General features: G+C 39.8%; 1 protein-coding gene across 1 annotated transcript in view; it reads right to left on the bottom strand.

Annotated features, from left to right (window-relative positions):
* Positions 1-23,828, bottom strand: part of SHC3 (SHC adaptor protein 3) — a 440,401-nt gene that overhangs the window by 256,600 nt on the left and 159,973 nt on the right. Inside the window, exon 2 of the mRNA XM_085632814.1 lies at positions 8,691-8,761. Within this exon, the coding sequence (XP_085488940.1) occupies positions 8,691-8,761 (71 nt within the window). The remainder of the gene's footprint in view (positions 1-8,690; positions 8,762-23,828) is intronic.

The following is a 23,828-nucleotide window of genomic DNA, read 5'->3' as shown; positions in this document are numbered from 1 at the left end:
CGCCATATTGGCGGGACTGCTAGATAATATTAAACATCCGGAGTCAACCAGTCAAAAGTTACTAGATATTTAAACGTAACAACAAAAACAGAACAAAAAGACTTTAGAGCAAAAGTCTAAAAGGAAAAAAAATATTAACCAATTAGATTATTGATATTCTACACGAAAGCGGCCGAGATAGCAGTGCGAAGCACTGGTCTCCAATTACTTATGGGCGCAATGTCGTTTAGCGGCGTAGTCCAAAGTCGGAATGTCAAAAAGTTCGTCAGAGACTGATGTCTTGAATGAGACATCTATATATATGTAAAATTTGACTATCAACACCTGTGTGTGGCCAGTGGGCTATAGACACAAAAAAGGGAAAAACAGTATAAACACATCCGGCCGACAACGTAAAACGTGTCGGACATTTTGGAATGTGTTTCAAATAACGGAAAGCTGTAATAATACCCTGCCCCACACCACAGTAAGACGTTACATGTTTATATAGGGACAAACTTTATGAAAGATAATATGAATTAGTGAACATGTACCATAAATCGAGATGAACACTATCTTAAATAGGATTCATGTCAAATTGGAGAGTGCCATCGACATATTGCGTTACTGGTCAGACTATTAATGTTTCCTGATAAGTCGCCAAAAATATAGCGATAACAATCATGATTATCTACATAGCCCCGATACGTTACAAATAATATCAGCAACCTCCCACTGGTGTGCTCAATTAGATGCACCAAACCATATACGCCATCTTAGAAGAGGGGATTCTGACAATAAGTGAACTCGAAAGAAGTTGGAAAGAGAAAACAGTGATGAACAAAGGCATTCCCACAATACCTGTGTGCCATGGCCATCATCAAAGATTCATTATTGGAATGTTTTGCCAGATATGTGAAGCACGTCGGCCACTTTAAAAGGGGCTTCTAACCAAGATTAACTTTAAATTAATGTAAATCAGCTTAAATGGAAACATTGATAAATATAGTACAGTAAATTCGGAACAAATGTACTTTATAAGAAAAATTACCTTATAAAAAATGATGGAATTCATTATTAACATTAAGACCAAACATTACAGTTCACAAACGACAAATCCAACGGGCCTCAGTTTGTCTAAGATAACTTTTTCTGTCCTCCCCTCTTTCATTTCCAATAACATGATCTATGGCATGGAACGTTACTCTTGTATCTTCTGGGTGAGTTTCATGTATGTGGACAGATACAGATATCTCTCATCTTTGTTTTTTATAGCCCGTGCATGCTCCTGTATATGTGCTTTCAAGCTATGGATACTGCTGCCAACATATGCTTTGCCATATGCACACTTAAGAAGGTAAACAGTATATGTGGTATTACAATTAATGTAAGATTTAAGTTTAAATTCCTTTGAGTTATTATATTGGAAAGTTGATATCTTGTTCATACCTAAGCTACATATACTGCAATTGCCACAAATAAAGAACCCACAGGGTTTTTCTGGTAACCAAGTTTGTGAGGATGTCTTACGCTGTTTCACATAACTGGGACAAATTATGTCATTTATGGTTCTTCCTCTTCTGTATATTACCTTTGGTTTTGAAGAAAACATTTCTGCTGGTAGAGTATTTGATGTGAGTAGGTGCCAGTTTTTTCTAAGTATGTTAAAGATTTGTCCACTATATGGATTGTATTCAGTTATGAATGCCAAGTCAACATGACTTGCATTACCTTTCTTATGACTGGTCTTAGAAAGGGTTGATTTTCTGTCCATTTGGGTAATTCTTTTTTCAGCTTTCTGTATACAATCTGCATCATAGCCTCTTTGGCTGAAATTTTTCTTAATTTTCTGAACTTGTGACACAAACGTATGTTCTTCACTACAATTACGGCGAGCTCTCACCATTTCCCCAAAGGGGATCGCTGAGATGGTAGTTTTGGGGTGACAGCTCGTAGCATGAAGGACGCTGTTACAGTCAGTAGACTTTTTAAAAATTTCACTATGTATTACATTCTCCTTTACATACAGTCTAAGATCCAAAAAGTTTATCTCCTGTTTGGAGCTTTTTATTGTGGGTTTGACATTAAACCTGTTGCTATTCAAGTAAGAATAGTATCTACTGAAAAATAGAATGTTGTCAATCCCTTTCCCTGTACCTGAGCCCCAGGCATGCTCCATCTCATACAACCCCATAAAAAGGTTCACATAAGATGGAGCAAACCTGGAGCCCATCACGGTGCCCTGTTTTTGGAGGAACCACTCCCCAAATCTTATTTGTACAAACGTAATGCAAAACATTTACAACATACAACCATGCTGTTGCAGATGTCGGAGTTGATTTTAACACAGAATGCATTCATGCACAATGGGGAATGGTTCCTCCAAAAAAAAGTCTTTTTGTTCTGTTTTTGTTGTCACGTTTAAATATCTAGTAACTTTTGATTGGTTGACTCCGGATGTTTAATATTACCTAGCAGTCCCGTCAATATGGCACCCATTTACGTATATATTGGTTTCGCTGTGACAGTCGAATAAAAAATTAATTTTAAGACTTATATGCGTGTGTGTATGGTACAACTATGCCATGCACAATTTTGGCCATTAGGCTAGAGATCATGATTAGCTTGGGTAATTTAGCGTTTGCTTGTGTATAATGTACCTATCTTTATATAATTGCTTCATGTGAACTAGGAGTATGCCATATGCCCAATATTTGGGTCATGAAATTTAGGAATATCGTCCACAATGGAATATCCTTTAACGTAACCTATCATATGCTGACTTGAGACGTGCAATATGTCCTAATCAGTCCTTCAATATGGCGCCCATTTACGCACATATTGGTCTCACCATAATAGTCTATTATTTCACTAATAGAAATGCTTTTTTGTAAAAATGTAATCTCAGGTTTTATATATGTGTGTGTATTATCACTATTTCATGCATAATTTTGGCAATCGAGTTAGACGTCCAGACTAGTTTACTAATTTAAAGTTTTTTTTATACCTAATGCATTTCTACACAACTGTATCATGTTTAGACTTCTTTATTTGAACCAAATGTTTTAAATTGAATCATGCTAATAGTGATTGTCATTCCTGGGACTATGATTAGTCCATAAAAGTGTGACTTCATAATGGCTTAATTGTAAGCCTAAACATGTTTCATGTGTATTTTTAAATATTTTTTTCATGGGCTGTGGCTATCAAACCTTTGCTCACCTACTCTCGACAACATAATATAGTTGTACGTCTTTTTAATACAGAGGTATGTCTGACTTTAATGGCCAGTGTAACTTATTTCACTAGCATATTGCTAGAATCGCACTGATTTCCTGTATTTATAACAAACAAGCTTATGATTTATAATGATTTGACCGTGAGTATAGACATATAAAGTGCAAAATCTAATTCGAGTCAGCAACTGTATTTTCTATCACTCTGTATAAATTTGTATGTCCAAATTGAAAGTACAAACCAATTTTGTTTTCTGTCATAGATTTATGATATTCAAATACCCGTTTATACAGTACTTAGCATTACATTGGACTTTACACGCATCGCTTTTGTTAAGGTATGTGTGACTTTCGTGTGCCGCATCGGCTATGAACTATATGCTGTGCTTTTAATAATAAAAAGATCAGAAAATTTGAGAAAAAAAGAATAAAGGAAAATTACATAATTAAGAAACTGAAGTCCGCTGTGAATCCTTTGGGAGACATTGTGTTATTGTTCATGTTTTTACTACTATCTGTTATTGACGTATACAATAGTTGATTACACATAACTATAGCTGTGTGCTGAGCCATTCCTGCCTCTTGTATCTTTGGCGTTGCCAAGCAATAGGGACGTAAGAAGGTCACGCCCCTGGCTCTTTGCACCGCACCTTTGCAAAAAAACGATTAATAACTAGACTGACTGGTGCAGGTCTCTAGTGCCCTCATCTTCTGTTCTTTGATTCCCCTTAAAATATGGTTACATTGGATTATCTCTGAGTGGCATACTTAACTTGCCTACAACTCCTTAGTATTTGGTTTGAGAAATGCATCCAGGGCTTGGAAGTTAAATGTCACATGTGGACTACAGCACCTATTGTGCCATCCACAGGGTTGGCTTGTAAAACAGGGTTTGGCCCTACCATATGTAGCCTGCTGCAGCAGCATAAAATCCTGGAAGCCTTAGAAGTGACCCGGAGGAGGTGCTCCAGAAACCCTGAAAATTTGGAACTTAGAAAATTAATGGCCTTCCAAAACCTGCTGAGCTGTCAGCAGGATCTCGAGACAAAGGTGTCTATTTTTTATGCAACTTCATTGCACATACCTTCAGGCTTGGCCCGCTGGAGGTGTTTGAGCTCTCTAAAAAAGTAAGAAGGTAAAATCTTTGACTGGGACAAACCTGCTTGATGTATCCAAACTGCATTCTATAGCAGTCAGCAGGAAATCGAGCATGAGTCCTGGTCTATTACCTCCATACTCTATTATTGGCACTTAGGGGCACAATATGATGGTGGAAGGACTGCCACCTCCAGCCATGCGGACCTCGATTTTCCCACCGCCGAATTAGGATGGCGGTGGGAATCCAATTCAGTCCTTGGCGGACGCAAAGACAGTCCACCACGGAACCACCACAGGCAATCGTTGCGATTGCCTGGCGGACGGACAATAGGGGCCAAAATGGTGGTGGTGCATAGCAGGCACCGTACACCAAATTAGAATGAAGGCTGACACCATGGAGAGGCTGGTGGAAAATGCCTCTGGGGGCCCGTTGCGGGTCCCCTCGTGTTGGGGGGTGGTGTCTGTGCACTGGGGGGGTACCCATGGTACCCTCTACATTTCACTGCACCAAGTAGCAGGCACCATGTGGTGCTTTCCACGTAGTGCAATGAAATGCACAACATGGCTTTCTAGCTTTGCGTCGGGTGCTGCTGTGAGCAGCATCTGCTGCAGTGTTAAAAAAAAATGCGACCGCCATGGCGGTGCCTAGCAGGCACCGTATACCAAATAAGGATGAAGGCTGACACCAGCATTTCCATGGCGGCGATACCGCCGTGGAAAGGCTGGTGGAGAATGCCTCTGGGGGCCCGTTGCGGGCCCCCTCGTGTTGGGGGGTGGTGTCTGTGCCCTGGGGGGTACCCATGGTACCTCCCTACATTTCCCTGCACCAAGTGGCAGGCACCATGTGATGCTTGCCTCGTAGTGCAGTGAAATACACAACATGGCTTTCTAGCTTTGCGTCGGGTGCTGCTGTGAGCAGCATCCGCCGCAGTGTTAAAAACAAAAATGCAACCGTCATGGTGGCGGTCGCATCCTAATTCGTGGCACTGGACTGCCGCATGTATGGTGGACGGTCCCGGTTTACACCAGGATGACGGACGGACTCCAGTCCGTATGCCATCCTAATGAGCCCGAGTGCTTTTTGGTGCTATTCTCACTTTGTTTAAAAAAAATTCATATCTCTGGTTTCCCTTTTGGAACTGTTACCATTTTGGTGTTACTCTTTTTATTCAAATTTACTCTATTTTTCTAACTGAGTTTGGGATTTTTATTGTTTGGCGTTTTGACTATATCACTGTTTGGGTACTGCAAAAATACTTTACATATTGTCCTAAGTTAAGCCTGTCTGCCCTGTGCAATAGCAACCAAGGGTTTGATCCCAGGTTAATTTAGTGACTTTGGGGTTCACCTTGACAAATTAATGTTGTTCCTTGAGGTTGGCACCCTCTCAACTAAAGCAGTAATCCATTTTCTTATACTATTTATGACCTTCATAGCATTATTAAACATCGTTCTGTAACTGGTTATGCACATCAATCTATCTTTCAACTCTTGCAGGTAGGTCTGTAGAAAAGCCACTTCCTGACTTTCTGGATGATGTTGCGAGGGTAACCCACTTGTGTGATGGGGCAGCAGCCTCTCTCCCTAAGCCCATTTTCGCCAAGCAGTTATGCCATAGTCTCAAAAATTAACCCAATGGGAAATTTCCCTTATGGATTGAGGATGGAAGCTGTCACAAACAAGGACCCTGGTCACTGATGTCAACCACAAACTGACAGATAAAAATAGCTTTCCCCTTTTTGACAGCTTCCATCCAGGATCACCAAAAGAAAACCTTTCTTTCCGTCAGTTTATAAGATTACCTATTCCCGTTTTTGATGACAGAGAGATGCCTTCTCCCTCCCCCTCTTGCGCCTGATTCCCTTTCAGTTAGGATAAGTTAGGGCCATGGTCCAGCTTTTCATCTTTGGAACCAAAGTACACTATGCTGGTTTGCAGTGATACACATGGGTGAGTGCACACACTCTGGGCATTTTGATTGGGATTCAGTGTTTGGCACTCTTCCTACTCCAGTGGCCAAAGCATGGAATCTTGGAAATACTTTTGATTCCAAACTTTCTTTTAAGGATCAAACCAGCTCGCTGGCCTCTTTCTGCTCCCATTCCTTAAAAGTGCTGAAGAAAAATACTTCCTTTTTTGACTGCAGACTTGCAAAAGGTAGTGGTCACTTCCCTGGTGCATTCAAAGTTAGACTACTGTAGTGTTATTTATGTTGGAGCACAAAAAGAATGTTTTGAATAGACTCCAGAGGCTGCAAAATGCAGTAATTTGGGTGCTGCAAAAGATCAAAAAATGTGAACCCGTTTCTGAAGCCAGGCATGATCTACACTGGCTACCCATCAAAAAGGGAATCGATTTCAAGGCGCTCTGTATAGCGCACAAATCACTCTACTATATGGGCCCTGCCCTTCTTATAGACAAACTCATATGGTACATCCCAAATAGACCTTTGAATTCAGCTTCAGCTACCAAAATGCTGGTTCCAACTATCTTCAAAGCTTCCTGGGGAGGCAGAAGCTTTTCCTATGCAACCACTCACCTTTGTAATAAAATCCCAGATCATTTACGGAATAACACAAACCATCTGGCTTTTAGAAAGTCACTGAAAACCTGGCTGTTTACCTCTGCTTTTTAATTTTCTTATCATTAGTTCCAGTCCTTTCATTCCAAATAGCACCTAGACGCCTTTGGCAAATGTCCAGCTTAATAAATTAAATCAAATCAAATTAATGCATGTGTGACATTGACTCCTAACTTTTTCATAATAGGAAGTACCTGAGGCTCACCATTTACAACAGCAAGTATCTTTATATACACCATAGTCAACACACATTTAGAGTAGGGTGTATCATTATTGTTCCAATGACCTGCAAAAGGCACTGATCCATACTCATAATTATTCATAAATCCTCTAAGCCAACATGTTTACGCAAACATTAAAGCCCAGACCATTTTTAATATTGTCAAGGACACATCCACTAAAATATGAATTGAGTAACTCAGTAGATGATTGTATATTCTGTGTCTGCTCTCACTGATTAGGAATTATCAAAATGTGGTTGAGTCCATTAAGGCACTGACTCGACTTGAATATGAACAGGACCCGATGAGAAAGTGTGACATGAATTGTGGGTGAGGGATCTTTGTACCAGTCAGCATTGCTCTTTTCAGGATGTGTGTTATACTTATAATCTTTCTTTATTGGTTTGCTACACCTTTATTGTGTTCGATATATACTTAAGGAAGAGATACTAGCGAACCCTTAATCCTCATTATCCAACAAATGGGACAAACAGTGTCAATCAGCACCGTTTGACTCCTGGAACAATAATGTTGGGATTTTCCAGTGCACGATCAGCCCTTCAAGTAGGTCGTTGTGACGCACAGACAGATTGATACGTGGATTATAGCTTCAAAGCTTTTAGATCTCAGGAACAAGTTTCCCTTTTTGAAACAAAAACGACAGTCTGGTGAGAACAAGTTGTCTGGAGCCAGAGGATAGACGAATGGAAAATCTGGTATTTCCAGAGCGACTACTCAAGCCAAATGGGAGCGACCTGAGAGTTTAACCTCTGACCAATTGGTACTTAATAAGAAACAAAGCCTTCAATGGATGAAGTTTTACAAAGTTCCCAAGTCTTTGTTTGGTGATAAAGTTCTAATTTATGTCTTTTGATGTAGCAGAGTGGGTTCTAAGCTCTGCATCTTCCAAAGATGTCTCTTCAGAGACCCCAGCATCACCTTTGCTTAGACTATGCTTGAATTCACTTGATGACAGTTTATTAAGTCATATGATGCTAGTTTTGTGAGGGTCATATAACGTGAGCAGCTCCAATAAATTCCTGACTTGAATCCTGACTGCAAAAGAATATAAATGATTGTGAGAAGCCACCCATGCAACAGAGGAAGTGTATGATCTTGTGTAGATTAGTATGTGAAGGTGGGTAAATAGCTGAAGCGTGGCTAAAAAACGCATCTAGAGTACCATATGCACAAAGCTTTAATTAAACAGATAACAATAAAAGAAGGCTATTTGGCAAGTGATTGGAAGCATCTGCAGTGTATTTACTGGCCCTTTAGGTAACACCACTTGGTGACAGGATAACCCAAATGTTGGGTGTAGGAGACAACTGGGACACATGAGTATCTAGTATGCTTCAGAAAGCATACAGACAATTTTGGTTCATTAAGCTTACAACATTTCTGCTTGATACCTGTAATTTGTGTCTTTTTTTCAGCTGTTTGCATATATTTAACCTCTACTTCCAGTTTCACATTGTTATTTTCCAACCAATGTCTACGAGTACAAAGGATCTTCAATGGAAGTCCACTTTGCTCATACCAAATACATGCATTGAATTGCCAAAAAAACCTTACCTTGTGATTTGTGTTCTTGTATTGAAGTCGAGGGATCTCATTGAGCGTAGAACTTCAATGCACCCCAAATACTGAAAGATAGAGAAAAACTGTGTTACGACCAATTAACTGTCCTACACAATATAAATTATTTTGCATGCAAATAGATAAAGCTGCTCAAAATCTAGTTTTCCTGAATTCTTGGGGCCTCACTCATCTGGGAGTGAGGCGAGGTGGCCACATTTGAAGCACATTGTATCTTCTTAATAAATGTTCATTCATTACTTCCCTTGTGTTTGTATGTGAGTGAAGACAAGGTAATGGCAGCATGCCTCCGGTCTTAGAGCTGCAGAGTTGAACTCCTACAAGCAGACCTTGTAAGGTGCATTCGAACAATTCTGATGATCAAGTGATAGTCATTTTTGCCATTTATCGTCAATAAAAATTTAGAAAGAGCGGGCCCGATTCACAAAAGTAACCTGAGACAAAATCCTAACTTTATGACTATCGGTATTCATAAAATGCATTTAGTAGTACTCAAGTTAGGAATCCTAACTTTAGTACTCCAAAATGCATTTTGACAATATCGAAAGTCGTAAAGTTAGGATTTTGTCTCAGATTACTTTTGTGAATCGGGCTCTTAGGGCCTGATTTAGATTTAGGCGGACGGGTTCCTCCGTTACAACAGTGACAGATATTCCAAAATGCCATAGGATATTTTATGGGATTTATACTTTGGCAGACAGGATATCCGTCGCCGTTGTGGCGGAGTAACCTGTCCCAAAGTCTAAATCAGGCCCTTAAACATTAATCAAAGCGAGGTAGGAGCAGTGCTGATGCCTGAGCATCTAAAGTCCACTTACAATAACCTCTCAGTCACAACCAAGCCACTCTGTACTGCCTCTAAATTCAGGTAATCTACCTTTTTGGCCAGTTCACACGAACTGCCTACTACTAGACACACCAACTACGCCCTCTGTCCAAGAATTCATATTAGCTTTGAAGCATCATATGTTGCAACTAAAGAGACATGAGAGACTACTGCCCCTCTCCCCACACTGCTGTAAATTCTCCCCACACTGCTGTAAATATGTAGATTTTATGCCTGTTTCTCACACTACCTTTGGGAGCGTGGGATTTTGATGAATGTCTGTTTTCATCAATGACATCCTTACTAAAGTCACATTGATTAAATATTGCAACTGTTTCTGTGCAGCCTTATGGAAAGCACCAAAAACTAAATGTTCTGTGTACTGTCATCACTGCCATGTACATGTTTCACATGGAAATGTTAATGATACCACATAAATAAACACATAAGTACATATGATGTGCAATGAATTAATAAAGCTTATAATTATAACAATTTGCATATAAAGGCAAAGTATCTCCAAGGGGGAGGTACATTGATGAAGAACCTGTAAATATTATTTCAAATGAAGTAGAATTCTTCTTTGAATTCACAGTAACAATCCTTATGTTTATGGGCAATCAAATAAATATACATATAGCTCTGCCTTGAAACAAAATGAAGATTCTGGGGATAATAATAAAATTAAATTTGCACTATAACGGAACAGTTTAAATTTGAAACATTTTGCCACAAACGGAACTGAATAGCAAATATAGAAAACAAATGGAGCCATGGATTAAGTCTTATCTTTAAATGGCACAAAACATGTTTGCTGCTTTTTTGCACACTACAGGGTTTGATAGACCCGCTATCGAGATGATGGCATTACACAGAAAACTACCCCGCTGCCGTCTCGTTGAAGATAACAGTAGAAAATCTGATAAAGCCTTGACTATGATCTCTTATAAATCGATACAGCCAAAGCTTTACCACCACTATATCGCATGACAAAAATATTGCACCAACTACATCAACCTAATCACTATATCCCAAGATAAGTCTAGGTAAGGAAGTGTAGAGGAAAGTGTATTAATAATATACTTACCATCACGATGTAGTGGTAGGCGGTGTACTGGGTGCAATATTATTATAAGTCAACATTATTGACCGCACTATATTGTCATACAACCCAAATAAATCATCAAAATGTTTAAAGTGCCACTATAGTGGAAACTGGCCAAAAAGTAGAAGATGGAGAAAATGTCTGAAAGCCCAAGCATTGCATTCCAGCAGGAAAACCTCTTGCAACATACGTATGTGGAGAGATCGAAGGCCATATATTGAGTTTGGAAAAAGCCAGTGATGCCTGTCCTGTCTCGGATCAAAAATCTTGCATTCTGATTGAATGGTGTGATGCCGGCCTGTTTTCAGAGATCCCCCAACCTGCAGCATCAGTTCTCCCGTACAGTGGGGATGTGGTGGCCTACAGTTACATCTATGGCTGGGAACACACTTCCAATTGCACATGCCGAGCCTTTTCTATATTGGCAGAGACAAGCTAAAAAACACACATCATTCATTGGTTGTCTCTATTAGTGGAGATATGTGCTGTAAACGTTATGTGCTGAGTCAAACTTTCCTTTGATGATCAGGGGCACCGAGTGCAGGTAAAATGGTGCAGGTTAAACAGAATGGAATGAAGTGTAAGAGTATTGTCACTAAAAGTTGAGACTCAACACTTCAAATGTGAAATTGCGATTCTCCTAATAACATGACAAGAGAATCTGGATTTCATTAAAGACATGGAGGCTAACATTGTGCATATTTCTTTTGAAATCTTAGGTATCAAGCTGCAATGGAACGCTGTATTAAATGCACATCAGATCGTGTACTGTATTTGTGCTGTCTCAGTTCACAAAAAGTGGAGCGGATGTGGCCTAGAGGAGAGATCTGCCGGCTGGGGAGCCAGGTTCGAGTCTCGACAGGGACACTCAGCATCCTGTGATTCTGGACAAATCACTTAATCTCCCCATGCCTACCAAGATAATGAATGTGTCCTTGTGCTCATGTAAAGCGCTCCAATACCTTTGTGTAGAGTTCGCGCGATATAAAACTGCAAAGAATCCAACACTAATTTAATAGATTTGGAAGAGTTGTATTAGATCTCTTTTCATGCATTGGTGTATGAACTAATATCTGTGTCAGCAATGACCTGACACACTACACAACCAAACATTAAAGCGTAGCATTCATACACTGGTGACACATCTAGATAAAAGACAATTACAAGGTTTCCTAGATAGGATAGACAAGGACATAAAAGCCTTGGCAATTCTTTATCGCATGTGCTTTCTAAGCAGATTTTGCAGCCCTGTAAAGAGCCATAAGCTGAGAAAAACTTCAATTTATTTCTGGTATGTTTATACCTGTATTGTTTGATAGTCTTGTATGGGGGTCCTCAGCTCGATAGTCTTGTATCGGGGTTCTCAGCTCGTCTCTGACTTGAGCCACCAAGGCAAACAATTCCCAGATACTTTCTATTTACATTCTAAAGTGACTGCACTCATTGGTTCCTAAACAGATAAAGGTTGAAAAGAAAGCTATGATTCGCACTGAATGTGTTTGAGACAGAGTCAAAAAATAAAATCTATATTTGCGGACAATTTTAAAAACATCAAAGCTTTGAAAGCACCAAGATTTTGGGATTTTTACAGAAGGTAAGAAACATTTCTTCAGGAGAGAATACGCGTCTGTTACCTGCCAAAATGTATAGATAAGGACATAAAAGCCTTGGCAATTCTTTATAGCATGTGCTATGTTAGCGGATTTTGCAGCCCTGTTGAGAGCCATATGCTGAGAAAAAACTTCAATTTATTTCTGGTATATTTATACTTGTATTGTTTGAAGTTCTTGTATTGGGGGTTTCAGCTCTTCTATGACTTGAGCCACCAAGACACACAACTCACAGATGCTTTCTGATTACTACAGGACAGAATACCCGTCTGATACCTGCCAAAATGCCCAGCAATAACGTAGGAAAAGATTTATAATGTTTGAGAAACATAAATGTGTGTAAATAAGAAGTAATCAGTAGGCAGACTCTAACCCAAGCTTTTTTCTTCATCTCACACTCACAAGGCATTTTCTAGTCAATCTGAATGTTTCCAAACGTGTATTTAACAATAACAATGTATAAGCTTTCATTTTTAATGTCTCGAATAAATCTGACCAAGGGACAGGAAGGAAAGGATCCTTTATACCGACAGTTTGCAAGTGCTCATGAGAAATAATGGCTGAATGTCCCACCAGTGACAATAACACAGCAGTGTTGCCATCTTCAGAACAAAACAAGCATTGACAAAGTCAACATGTTTTTATAACTGAAAATACTTCTCGTTGATTCGCGAGTTGTGTATGTGGTGTTGTGGGTGGGTAAGTGACAGCTGCAATAGTAATTGGATGAACAGATGAAAGTGTGCATTTATGACTAAATGAGTGAGCGAGAGCCTGGATGAATGAATGTGTGAGTGATTGATGAATGAGTGAGTTCGCATGAATGGGGCGATTATATTTTGAAGACCAAAAACTATGTCAGGATGTAGTTATATATGAGCGGCTACAACTTGTCATTGACACGGAAAGGCTACTAAAGCAACACTCAGTCAAGACACAGAAGAAGGACCAGCTCAGCACAGAGTTCCCATGACATTACTAGACACTCTTTACTTTTGAACCTAACAGTGTAGTGAGTACATATGAAAGAGTGCACCAGAGCAAAGAAACCCTGCTCCCGCTCAGGAACAAGCCAGCAGGGCTTGGGTAGAATGGGAAGCACAGGTTTACTGGAGTAAATTTCATTTGCAAACAACATTTTTTATGAAACATTTGTAAAACTATAGGTTTTAAGAGCACCTATGCGAAATGCACATTTTACAGTAGGTAATCATACTTAGATGTTATAAGTCCACAAGTGAAGTAAATACGTGTTGATTTAACTTAACTTCTGATGCCATATTAACAGAACTTTCATATTAACATTGAAAGGCCTGCTTTCCACGTTGAGTTGATGTTGTGTACAAGATGTTTCCTCTTTTGCTGCAGATGTAATTTTCCAGAAGCCTTCTGTTAGTGAGTGAATAGGCATTTGGTTTTTATTAGACAACTGATTGTGAAGTTCTCACCAGAAGGAGGGCATGCATCAGGAAAGATGACTCATAAGAAGAACTGTCTGGACCGCAGAATGTAGACAATGTATATAAGGACTAACATCTATAGACCACTGTACAGATGTGAGAAGATGGGGAGTTCACCTATTACCAGGAGCTTACTGAACTTTCATCTTCTGGATGTAGAAGATGAAAGAAAATATTTTGCAACCTGGAATATTGTATGTTTATATTAGTGCATGTTCATAGAGCAGGAGGGGGGCTTTTTTCTTTGAGATTTTCTCACTCGCACTGTTTGGGGAATCATCTCTGAGTTTCTTATACCTCTCTACATGGGAGGTTGCTTAGCCTATTACTTTGATCTTTACTGATTTATAACTGAGAACAGTTTCCATCTTAAAATGTAAAGGTTTTATGTTAATTCATTGATTCTCTCATTAGAACTCTTTATTGAGTATCTGAACTGACACCTTAGTCTGCCTTATTCCAATTTAATTGCAATAAGAGAACTTCCTTTATGGAACATGCTTGCTGAAATTGTTACAATATTAACTGTAATTTTCACCAATATTGTATTCTTTCTTATGCTGAAATATAGATTATTGGATTATATTAACGTTTAATGCTGATACTTAATAGATTTAATACTCATCAAATAAATAATGAAAAAAATAAAGCATTAAAAATAAAGCCCTTTTTTCACACAAGTTCTCTTTATTGACTGTACTAAAAGTCTTTAATGATTTTATTACTATGTGTTTACTGTGGATGTTTACTGTAAATGTAGATTTGTTGCCAGGCAAAGCCCTAAAATGAGATCCTGAGATATTCAAAATACTGTAGTGATGGGCAAGAAATAAAGCAGAGAGACTTAAAGGGAATTTTCCTTTAGCTCAGACTAATCTGACTCAAAAGAGATTCCAGAACAATCAAATGTAGGGAATGTTGGTGGATTTCAAGGTGTTGGTTTTCAGGTGTGAGGTCAAATTGCACAAAGTTGAGTTGATGTTCCAGGGTAGAGGTCAAGGTGTTTCAGTTGTTCCAAATGTAAAAGACTTTGCAACACTGACTAAATTGACTCCTTGTCACTATTATAACATGCTCAGACAGTGAAATAGAGAGTGCAGACAGAATCTAATTTGAGTGAGTGGTGATGGGCAAATGCAAGGGGTATATCAAAACGCAAATCCAAAATGTTGCAGTTCATGTTACAGTCCAAAAAATGTATATGTCAGACCAGTCATAATTTTCTATGATGCAGGTCCCACAAGCTTCGATGGCCCCACAGAATATGGGTAATCCCAGATTTAATATGAATCAATGCCAGGAGCAAACTTCAATCCATTTCAAAATCAGAGCCCATGTCAACAGTTCCTCATGTTGGAGAATGAGAACTTTGTCTCTGACAATTCCCAAAGATGGTGCCTGATGGAGAAGGAAGATGGTGTGCTTGGTTCAGTCTTAGGGGGAGACTAAAGTGGAATATTTGTAGAAGGAGAGGTTAATGGCCACCAAGTGTAATTTCTCATAGACACAGGAGCTACCAACTCCACTGTTAGGACAGCGGAACTCCCAGACCTACCCTTCTCGGAAAAGAAGATCCAAGTTGCAGATGTTACAAATAAACAAATGCCTGATCCTGGTTCAAAGAAACTACCTGTAAAAATAGGTAATTTGTGGAGGATCACCACTTAGTAGTATGTTATTTAAGTCCTGTAAATATTTTAGGAAGGAGTCTTTAGTGCAAGTTATATTGCACCCTTTACAGCACGCTGGATGGTGTTGAATTTCTAACACATGATGAAGATGTTGAATTAAAAACGCCATACATGAAAAACCTGTATATTTATATCCTGTAAGGGTGGTAGAGGATTACCTTCCAATGACAGAGATACTGTAAAATCAGAAGTATGGGATTTTCAAGGAAAGTCATTGGACTAATCAAAGGTGTATAACCACTCCAAATCTGGCTGGAATAACTACAGTGATTGAAGACATGCTAAAACAAAGGATTTAAAAAGAAACTGTTGGAAGTCCTTGCAATCCGCCGATTATAGGTTTACAGAAGCCAAACAGCAAGTATTGAACTGAACATTACCTTAAAAAAATTGATAATATTACGATTCCATGTTGTCCTGTAGTATCCAATCCAGCAACAATACTATTTCAGATTCCCTTCACTGCAGAGTGGTTTATCGTTGTGGATCTCTGCCAGGCCTTATCCTCTATCCCATTGCATGAGGACTTTTAATTCTTGTTCTCATTTGTATTTAAAGATAGAGTTTTGTCATGGTGCTGAGTTCCATAAGGGTATACCGTGAGTCCTTTGATTTTGAATCAGATCTTCAAAAAGACCTACTTGTGACATCGGGCACACAAGAAGCCTATAAACAGGACACAATGGTCCTTATAAATCATTTGGCTGAAAACAGATGCACCCGATGTGCCCCCTAGCAAATTACAATACTGTCAAAAAGAAGTCTTATATTTGGACATCTCATTGAAACGGGAATGAGCAAGGTGTCACAACGGAGAATAGGGACAACACTCAAGATGACTCCACCCAGAACTCAGAGAAATCAGGACATTCCTGAAAATGGTTGATTACTGTAGACAGCAAATACCAAACTTTTCCCTTGTGGCCAAGCCTTTATTGAGGCTGACACACAAAGATGTGCTTGATCTGCTTCCATGGGACAACAATTGCTTAAAAGTGTGCCTAGAGCTGAGAGAAAGTCTCTGTCATGCCCTGGCTCTGAGTATGCCTGATTACAGTAAAATGTTCACATTGTTTTGCAGTGAGAGGGAGGGCTGCACTATTTCAGTGCTTACTCAGTGACATGCAGACTCTAAAAGACCTGTAGCATATTTTGCAACTACTCTTGACCCTGGCACCACAGTACTGCCTGGTTGTCTTAAAGCAGTTGTGACAGTTGGTGTCAGTATTGAGAGCTGTGAGAGTATAGTGACTGGACACCCTTTTACAGTGATGATCCCTCGCTCCATGGAAATATTACTCACATGTGCCAAAAACACAGTATTTGACAAACAGCAGACTTACAAAATATGAACAAAAAATTTAGTTGCGTGCACTGCATCCCCAAATGCGATGCTGTGCACGCAACGAAATTCGTTTTATTAATGTATATGTTAGCTTACCTGTAAACCTCCATAATCCATAGTTTACTACCCCCCACCCTGCCCCTCCCCCTCCCCACGTCACCGCCCTGCAGTTACTCCTACTAACGACCGCGGCTGCTCATGAGAAGAGCTCCGTGGACCGCAGAAAGTGGACGATGTATTTCTTAAGGACTAATGTCTATAGACCAAGAAACTACCTGTAAAAATAGGTAATTTGTGGAGGATCACCACTTAGTAGTATGTTATTTAAGTCCTGTAAATATTTTAGGAAGGAGTCTTTAGTGCAAGTTATATTGCACCCTTTACAGCACGCTGGATGGTGTTGAATTTCTAACACATGAGGAAGATGTTGAATTAAAAACGCCATACATGAAAAACCTGTATATTTATATCCTGTAAGGGTGGTAGAGGATTACCTTCCAATGACAGAGATACTGTAAAATCAGAAGTATGGGATTTTCAAGGAAAGTCATTGGACTAATCAAAGGTGTATAACCACTCCAAATCTGGCTGGAATAACTACAGTGATTGAAGACATGCTAAAACAAAGGATTTAAAAAGAAACTGTTGGAAGTCCTTACAATCCGCCGATTATAGGTTTACAGAAGCCAAACAGCAAGTATTGAACTGAACATTACCTTAAAAAAATTGATAATATTACGATTCCATGTTGTCCTGTAGTATCCAATCCAGCAACAATACTATTTCAGATTCCCTTCACTGCAGAGTGGTTTATCGTTGTGGATCTCTGCCAGGCCTTATCCTCTATACCATTGCATGAGGACTTTTAATTCTTGTTCTCATTTGTATTTAAAGATAGAGTTTTGTCATGGTGCTGAGTTCCATAAGGGTATACCGTGAGTCCTTTGATTTTGAATCAGATCTTCAAAAAGACCTACTTGTGGCATCGGGCACACAAGAAGCCTATAAACAGGACACAATGGTCCTTATAAATCATTTGGCTGAAAACAGATGCACCCGATGTGCCCCCTAGCAAATTACAATACTGTCAAAAAGAAGTCTTATATTTAGGACATCTCATTGAAACGGGAATGAGCAAGGTGTCACAACGGAGAAAAGGGACAACACTCAAGATGAATCCACCCAGAACTCAGAGAAATCAGGACATTCCTGAGAATGGTTGATTACTGTAGACAGCAAATACCAAACTTTTCCCTTGTGGCCAAGCCTTTATTGAGGCTGACACACAAAGATGTGCTTGATCTGCTTCCATGGGACAACAATTGCTTAAAAGTGTGCCTAGAGCTGAGAGAAAGTCTCTGTCATGCCCTGGCTCTGAGAATGCCTGATTACAGTAAAATGTTCACATTGTTTTGCAGTGAGAGGGAGGGCTGCACTATTTCAGTGCTTACTCAGTGACATGCAGACTCTAAAAGACCTGTAGCATATTTTGCAACTACTCTTGACCCTGGCACCACAGTACTGCCTGGTTGTCTTAAAGCAGTTGTGACAGTTGGTGTCAGTATTGAGAGCTGTGAGAGTATAGTGACTGGACACCCTTTTACAGTGATGATCCCTCGCTCCATGGAAATATTACTCACATGTGCCAAAAACACAGTATTTGACAAACAGCAGACTTACAAAATATGAACAAAAAATTTCGTTGCGTGCACTGCATCCCCAAATGCGATGCTGTGCACGCAACGAAATTCGTTTTATTAATGTATATGTTAACTTGCCTGTAAACCTCCGTAATCCATAGTTTACTACCCCCCACCCTGCCCCTCCCCACATCACCGCCCTGCAGTTACTCCTACTAACGACCGCGGCTGCTCATGAGAAGAGCTCCGTGGACCGCAGAAAGTGGACGATGTATTTCTTAAGGACTAATGTCTATAGACCATTGTACAGAAGTGAGAAGATGGGAGTTAACCTATTTCCAGGAGTTTACTAAAATCCTATTGGAGGATCCAGAAGACAAAATAAAACATGTTGCCACCTGGAATATTGTGTGTTTATATGTGTGTTTTTCTAGATTGAGAGGTTGCTTAGCCTATTTCTTTGATGTCTTCTAATTTATAGCTGAGAATACTTTCCAGCTTAACATGCAAAGGCTTTATGCTTATGCACTGATTCTCTCAGGAGAACTCTTTGTTGAGTAACTAAACTTACACCTTGTTCTATCTTATTCCAATTTAGTTTAGATCAGGGAACTTTCTTTATAGATCACACTTGCTGTATTATTACCATGTTAACTGTAAGTTTAAAACTAATATTGTATTCTTTCTTATACTGAAACAGTGATTATTGGATTATATAAACTTTTAATGCCAATACTTAAAATAATTAATAAACATGGAATAAAAAATGAAAAAAGAAAGAATTAAAAATAAAACCCTTTTCTCACACAATTTCTCATTATTGTCTGTACTAAAAGTCTTTAATGATTCCATTACTATGTGTTTAATATAGATTGCTATTTTTTAGATTGAGATAAAGATAACCCCACTCCATCAGGTTCCACTAATTATGCTGCCGCTACCTCAACTGCACCAGAGGTCAAGTCCCATGCAGCTAAGTGAGAGGTCAGTCAGCAAGGTCTTATTGCATACATGCACAGGATGCGTGATAGATTATGGGGGTGATCTGCAGACAGGGGCAGATGCCGAAAATGGGGCAGGAGCTGGAAGAGATAGAAGCTTGGTTCATTATGCAGGATCCGTCACACAGGTAGACACCCTGTCTTCTCTCTTACCTTGGGGTTCGAACTGGGTCAGGTACACAGGTGTAAAAAGAGAAGGGAGGCAGTAAATAAGACTGCATGTAAACCTTGCTTCTTTCACGCAGTTGCACAGAATCCAGGCAGGAGTAGTTATTGGATTTCAGACAAATGCATTTTGATATAGTGCAGTCGGCGTTCTAGAATGCCAGTTTGTATTTATTTTGTATGATGATAATAACAATAGTATTTTATTATTATTATTGGTATTATTACAGCTAATAACAATATAATAACAACAATACAATAATAATTAAAATAATATTTTAACTAATCATTCTAATACAATGATAGTTAAAAGAATGAAAATAATAATAATGATGATGATGATGATAATAATAAAAAAAAAAATAATAATAATAATAATAGCCTACAAGAAGGGCAAGTGTCTTCTAGCCACATAGATGATACAAGTGTCAGTGTTAGCGCAATGATTATGGAAGCACTGTTTTGCTACTCTTTGCAATACAATGAGCAAATGGATATATTTTGCACCGCTCTCTGGGGCCACTTTCCCCATGCGTTCTACTTCTTCTGCATGGGGAACGCTGCGGCCATATAAGGAAACACCCTCTTTAAAAGTGTGACCAAAGCAGAAGAAGTGGTGTTGCAGCCCTGTTTGCAATTATTAGTTTTTAAATGTTTTTATTTACAGCAGCAAATAGTCATTCTGTCATTAATGTTATTTTTTTGGACAGTTTATCAGAAAAGGATGGAATAGCAAGCAGATTGTCTTGATTATAAATCTAAGTGGATAAAAACAGCAACGGCAAAAAGGATGTCTAAGCATAAGCTTTTCTACTAAGTGGGCAGAAGGGGATGCCGCCCCTTATTGGCTTATTTACCCACTAACTTATTTACACTGTTTGGTGGGAAGGCTGTGTGTTGTAGCTATCCTTCATTGCCGATGCATCTGGACTCCTGTGGTGACGAGACGGTTCAATGGACAGTAACAGTGCAAGAGTCCTAAGGGACTGGAGGAGTTGAATGTCGAAGCTGCACAGATGGACTAAGTAAAGTTAAGAAGCACTGATTGATATAAAATAACATAAAGTGTATTTGTAAAGTGCGCCTTCACCCCATACAGCATCACAACAGATTTCATTGTTCCTATCTCAATGTTATTCATTTTACCCGGAGGATAAAAGACTGAATGGACCCACCGGGTTTCAAAGCTGTGACTACAAGGTCAAACCTAGCTTTCTGGAGTGGATACATTAGTGTATTGACCCACCGGATCCAGTACAATCGAGAGTTAAAAGGGCAGGGGTAGCAGGTTAGGATTTAAGTGCAGTAACTTTTGGAACTTATGCAGTTAGATGTTTGTAAAGGGCCCTGTTTTGCTGAGACCCAGCCAGCCTGGTGATAATAACATGAATATTGGTGGAAAAGTTTAAAACTTCAGCCAACAAAGTGAAACATTAAGAACAGCCCACTAGTAGACTATCTCACTATGACAGTAGCCCAGTTTGCTGAACCCCCGTTATTTAATGAGTGCCAAGGCTGTGTGGCACAGATGTTACATATATTTAGGACCTTACACCTCGCTGCTGTGGTTAGGATAGTGATAAAGAATTGCACCCCTCTAGCAGGACTAAAAAGAATGCCAGGGTTTCTTGCTAATGGAGTAAAGACAGATAAGCACAGATGCAGGAGGGGCAAGGAAGCTGATGAGAAGAAAACTGGATTGTCGGAGAAACCAAAACAAGAGAAAATATTAGCAGGAGTTGATGTATAGAGAGAAAAGGACAGAACTTTGGGAAGCACACAGACTCAGTGGATAGGGTGGAGGCTGTTTGGATTGCCAGGTAAAAGAGATGGTCATGTGAGAAAACTAGGAGGAAAAGCATGTCATGGCAAAGCCAAAGTTCTAAGTAGGATATGGTGGTCCAAAGTAGCAAAGGTTGTGGGAAGATCAAGAAGTATGTGGATGAGTAATGATGATTGTGAGCAGAAATTGTAATGCTAGCTTTAGGAGAGAGGCTGGTGGCTGTTCAGTGGAGAGTGTGGGAAACGGTTGAGCAAATTGTTGTCGGTAAGAAGTAGATTAAGGTGCTTAAAAACAAGGCATTCTAAATATTTAAAGAAGAAAGGCAATTAATACACTGGGCGGTAGTTAGAGGGGTTATCTTTAGTGGTGGTAGAGCCACAGCAAATTTAAATTATGAAAGACGGCTGTAAGATTTAAATGAGTGATTAAATAGGAAGATGAGACAAAGTACTACATGCTATTGCTATGTTGAATTAACTTATAAAGCACACGTTCATCATGGGGTTCTGGCACTAAGGACCTATTTTAGATATCGGCAGATGGAATAGTCTGTTACAAACATGACGGATATCCCGCCTGCTGTATTACAATCTCCAAAGGATATAAGGGGATTGGAATATGGCAGAAGGAATATCCGTCACGATTGTGATGGAGTATTCCCGTCCACCGAGATCTAAATCAGGCCCTAAGATACTTTATGATTTGAGGGAGACCATGACCGTGGATGCAACTAATGTTCATAAGTACGCCTGCTTGAAGAGCCATATTCACATTTTAAGATTACGCTGGAACAATTTGAGATCAGCTTCGAGGCGCAAATGAGTCGAAAGGGCATTCTAAATGGCAGCTGCTTTAACCTCATAGGAGCTTCCTCCAGTTTTCTTCTTGCAAAGGGGTTGCATGAGTCTAATTGGAGTTTGAGGATTGCAAGGGATTCTGGATACAAACACATGGTGAGAGACATGCAAGTCAGCCCACCCTGGATACCCCTAAGTGTCTAGTTTTAATAAATTTACATGTTGGCTAGGTTTCCATAGGTGCCGGCTGAGCTACGGTCCAAAATCTGGTGCTACCCACGTTGGAATAAAAAGGCTTAATTTTCGGTGGAAAATGCGATGCGTCCTTGTTGCGTTTTGGGCCATTTACCCTCAGGGACACTATGCCTACCAACACAAGTGAGGTACTATTTTTATCTGGAGACTTCTGGGTGGATGGAAGTTTGTGGCACTGCATAGATTCCAAACCTTCCATCACAGAAATGTGAGACAAATTTGCTATCTAGTCAAAGTTTGAGGTTTAGAAGGATTTCTGGGTAACAAAATGTGGTGAGAACAATGCAAGTCAGTTCAGCCTGGTTACTCCTAGGTGTCTAGTTTTAAAAAACGCACAAGTTGGCTAGGTTTCCATAGGTGCTGGCTGAGCTAGAGTCCAAAATCTAGAGCTACCGACACTGGAAAAAAATTCTCAGTTTTCTGAGGAAAAATGCAATGTATTCATGATGCGTTTTGGTGCTGTTTCCAGTCATTGGCATCAGACCTCCCCACACAAGTGAGGACCATTGTTATCGGGAGACTTTGGGAAATGCGTTTTGGATGGATGTTTGTGGCTCCCCACAGATTTCAGAACCTTCCATCATTGAAATGTGAGGCAAATGTGTTTTTTAGTCAAAGCTTGAGGTCTGCAAGGGATTCTGGGTATAAAACGTACTGAGAACCACGCAAGTCAGCCCACCATGGATACCCCTTGCTGTCCAGTTTTCAAAAACGTACACATTAGCTAGGTTTCCATAGGTACTGGCTGAGTCCAAAATCTAGAGCAACTCACATTGGAAAAAAAGACTCAGTTTTCGTGGAAAAATGTAATGCACCCATGTTGCGTTTTGGGCCATTTCCAGCTGCGGGCATTATGCCTACCCATACAAGTGAGGTATCATTTTTAGCTGGAGAGTTGGGGGAAGGCCGGGTGGATGGAAGTTTGTGGCTCCCCACAGATTACAGAACTTTCCATCACAGAAATGTGAGGAAATGTGTTTCTTCTATCAAAGTTTGAGGTTTGCAAGGGAATCTGCATAACAAAGCGTGGTGATAACCACGCAAGTCAGCCTACCCTGGATCCCCCTACGTGTCTAGTTTTAGAAAATGTCTATAGGTGCCGGCTGAGCTAGGGTCCAAAACCTAGAGCTACCCACATTGGAACAAAAGGCTCAGTTGTCGGTGGAAAAATGTGATGCATCCATGTTGCATTTTGGGCTTTTTCCTGTCGCAGGCACTATGTCTACTGTTAGAAATGGGGGTCTCTAGTTGGGAGTAGCTTGCACCCTGTCCAAGTAGGGACCCTTATTCTACTTGGAGTAAGGAGATTACACAGCTAAGATAAACCCTGCTCACCCCCTTGGTAGCTTGGCATGAGCAGTCAGGCTTATCTCAGAGGCAATGTGTAAAGCATTTGTACAAAGAACACACACAGTACCACAGGGAAAACACTACAA

This window comes from Triturus cristatus, chromosome 2_1, assembly GCF_964204655.1.
Source record: "Triturus cristatus chromosome 2_1, aTriCri1.1, whole genome shotgun sequence".
Taxonomy (NCBI): Eukaryota; Metazoa; Chordata; class Amphibia; order Caudata; family Salamandridae; genus Triturus; species Triturus cristatus.
Note: the sequence above shows the minus strand (reverse complement) of the source record. Positions and strands in the feature narration are given on the sequence as shown.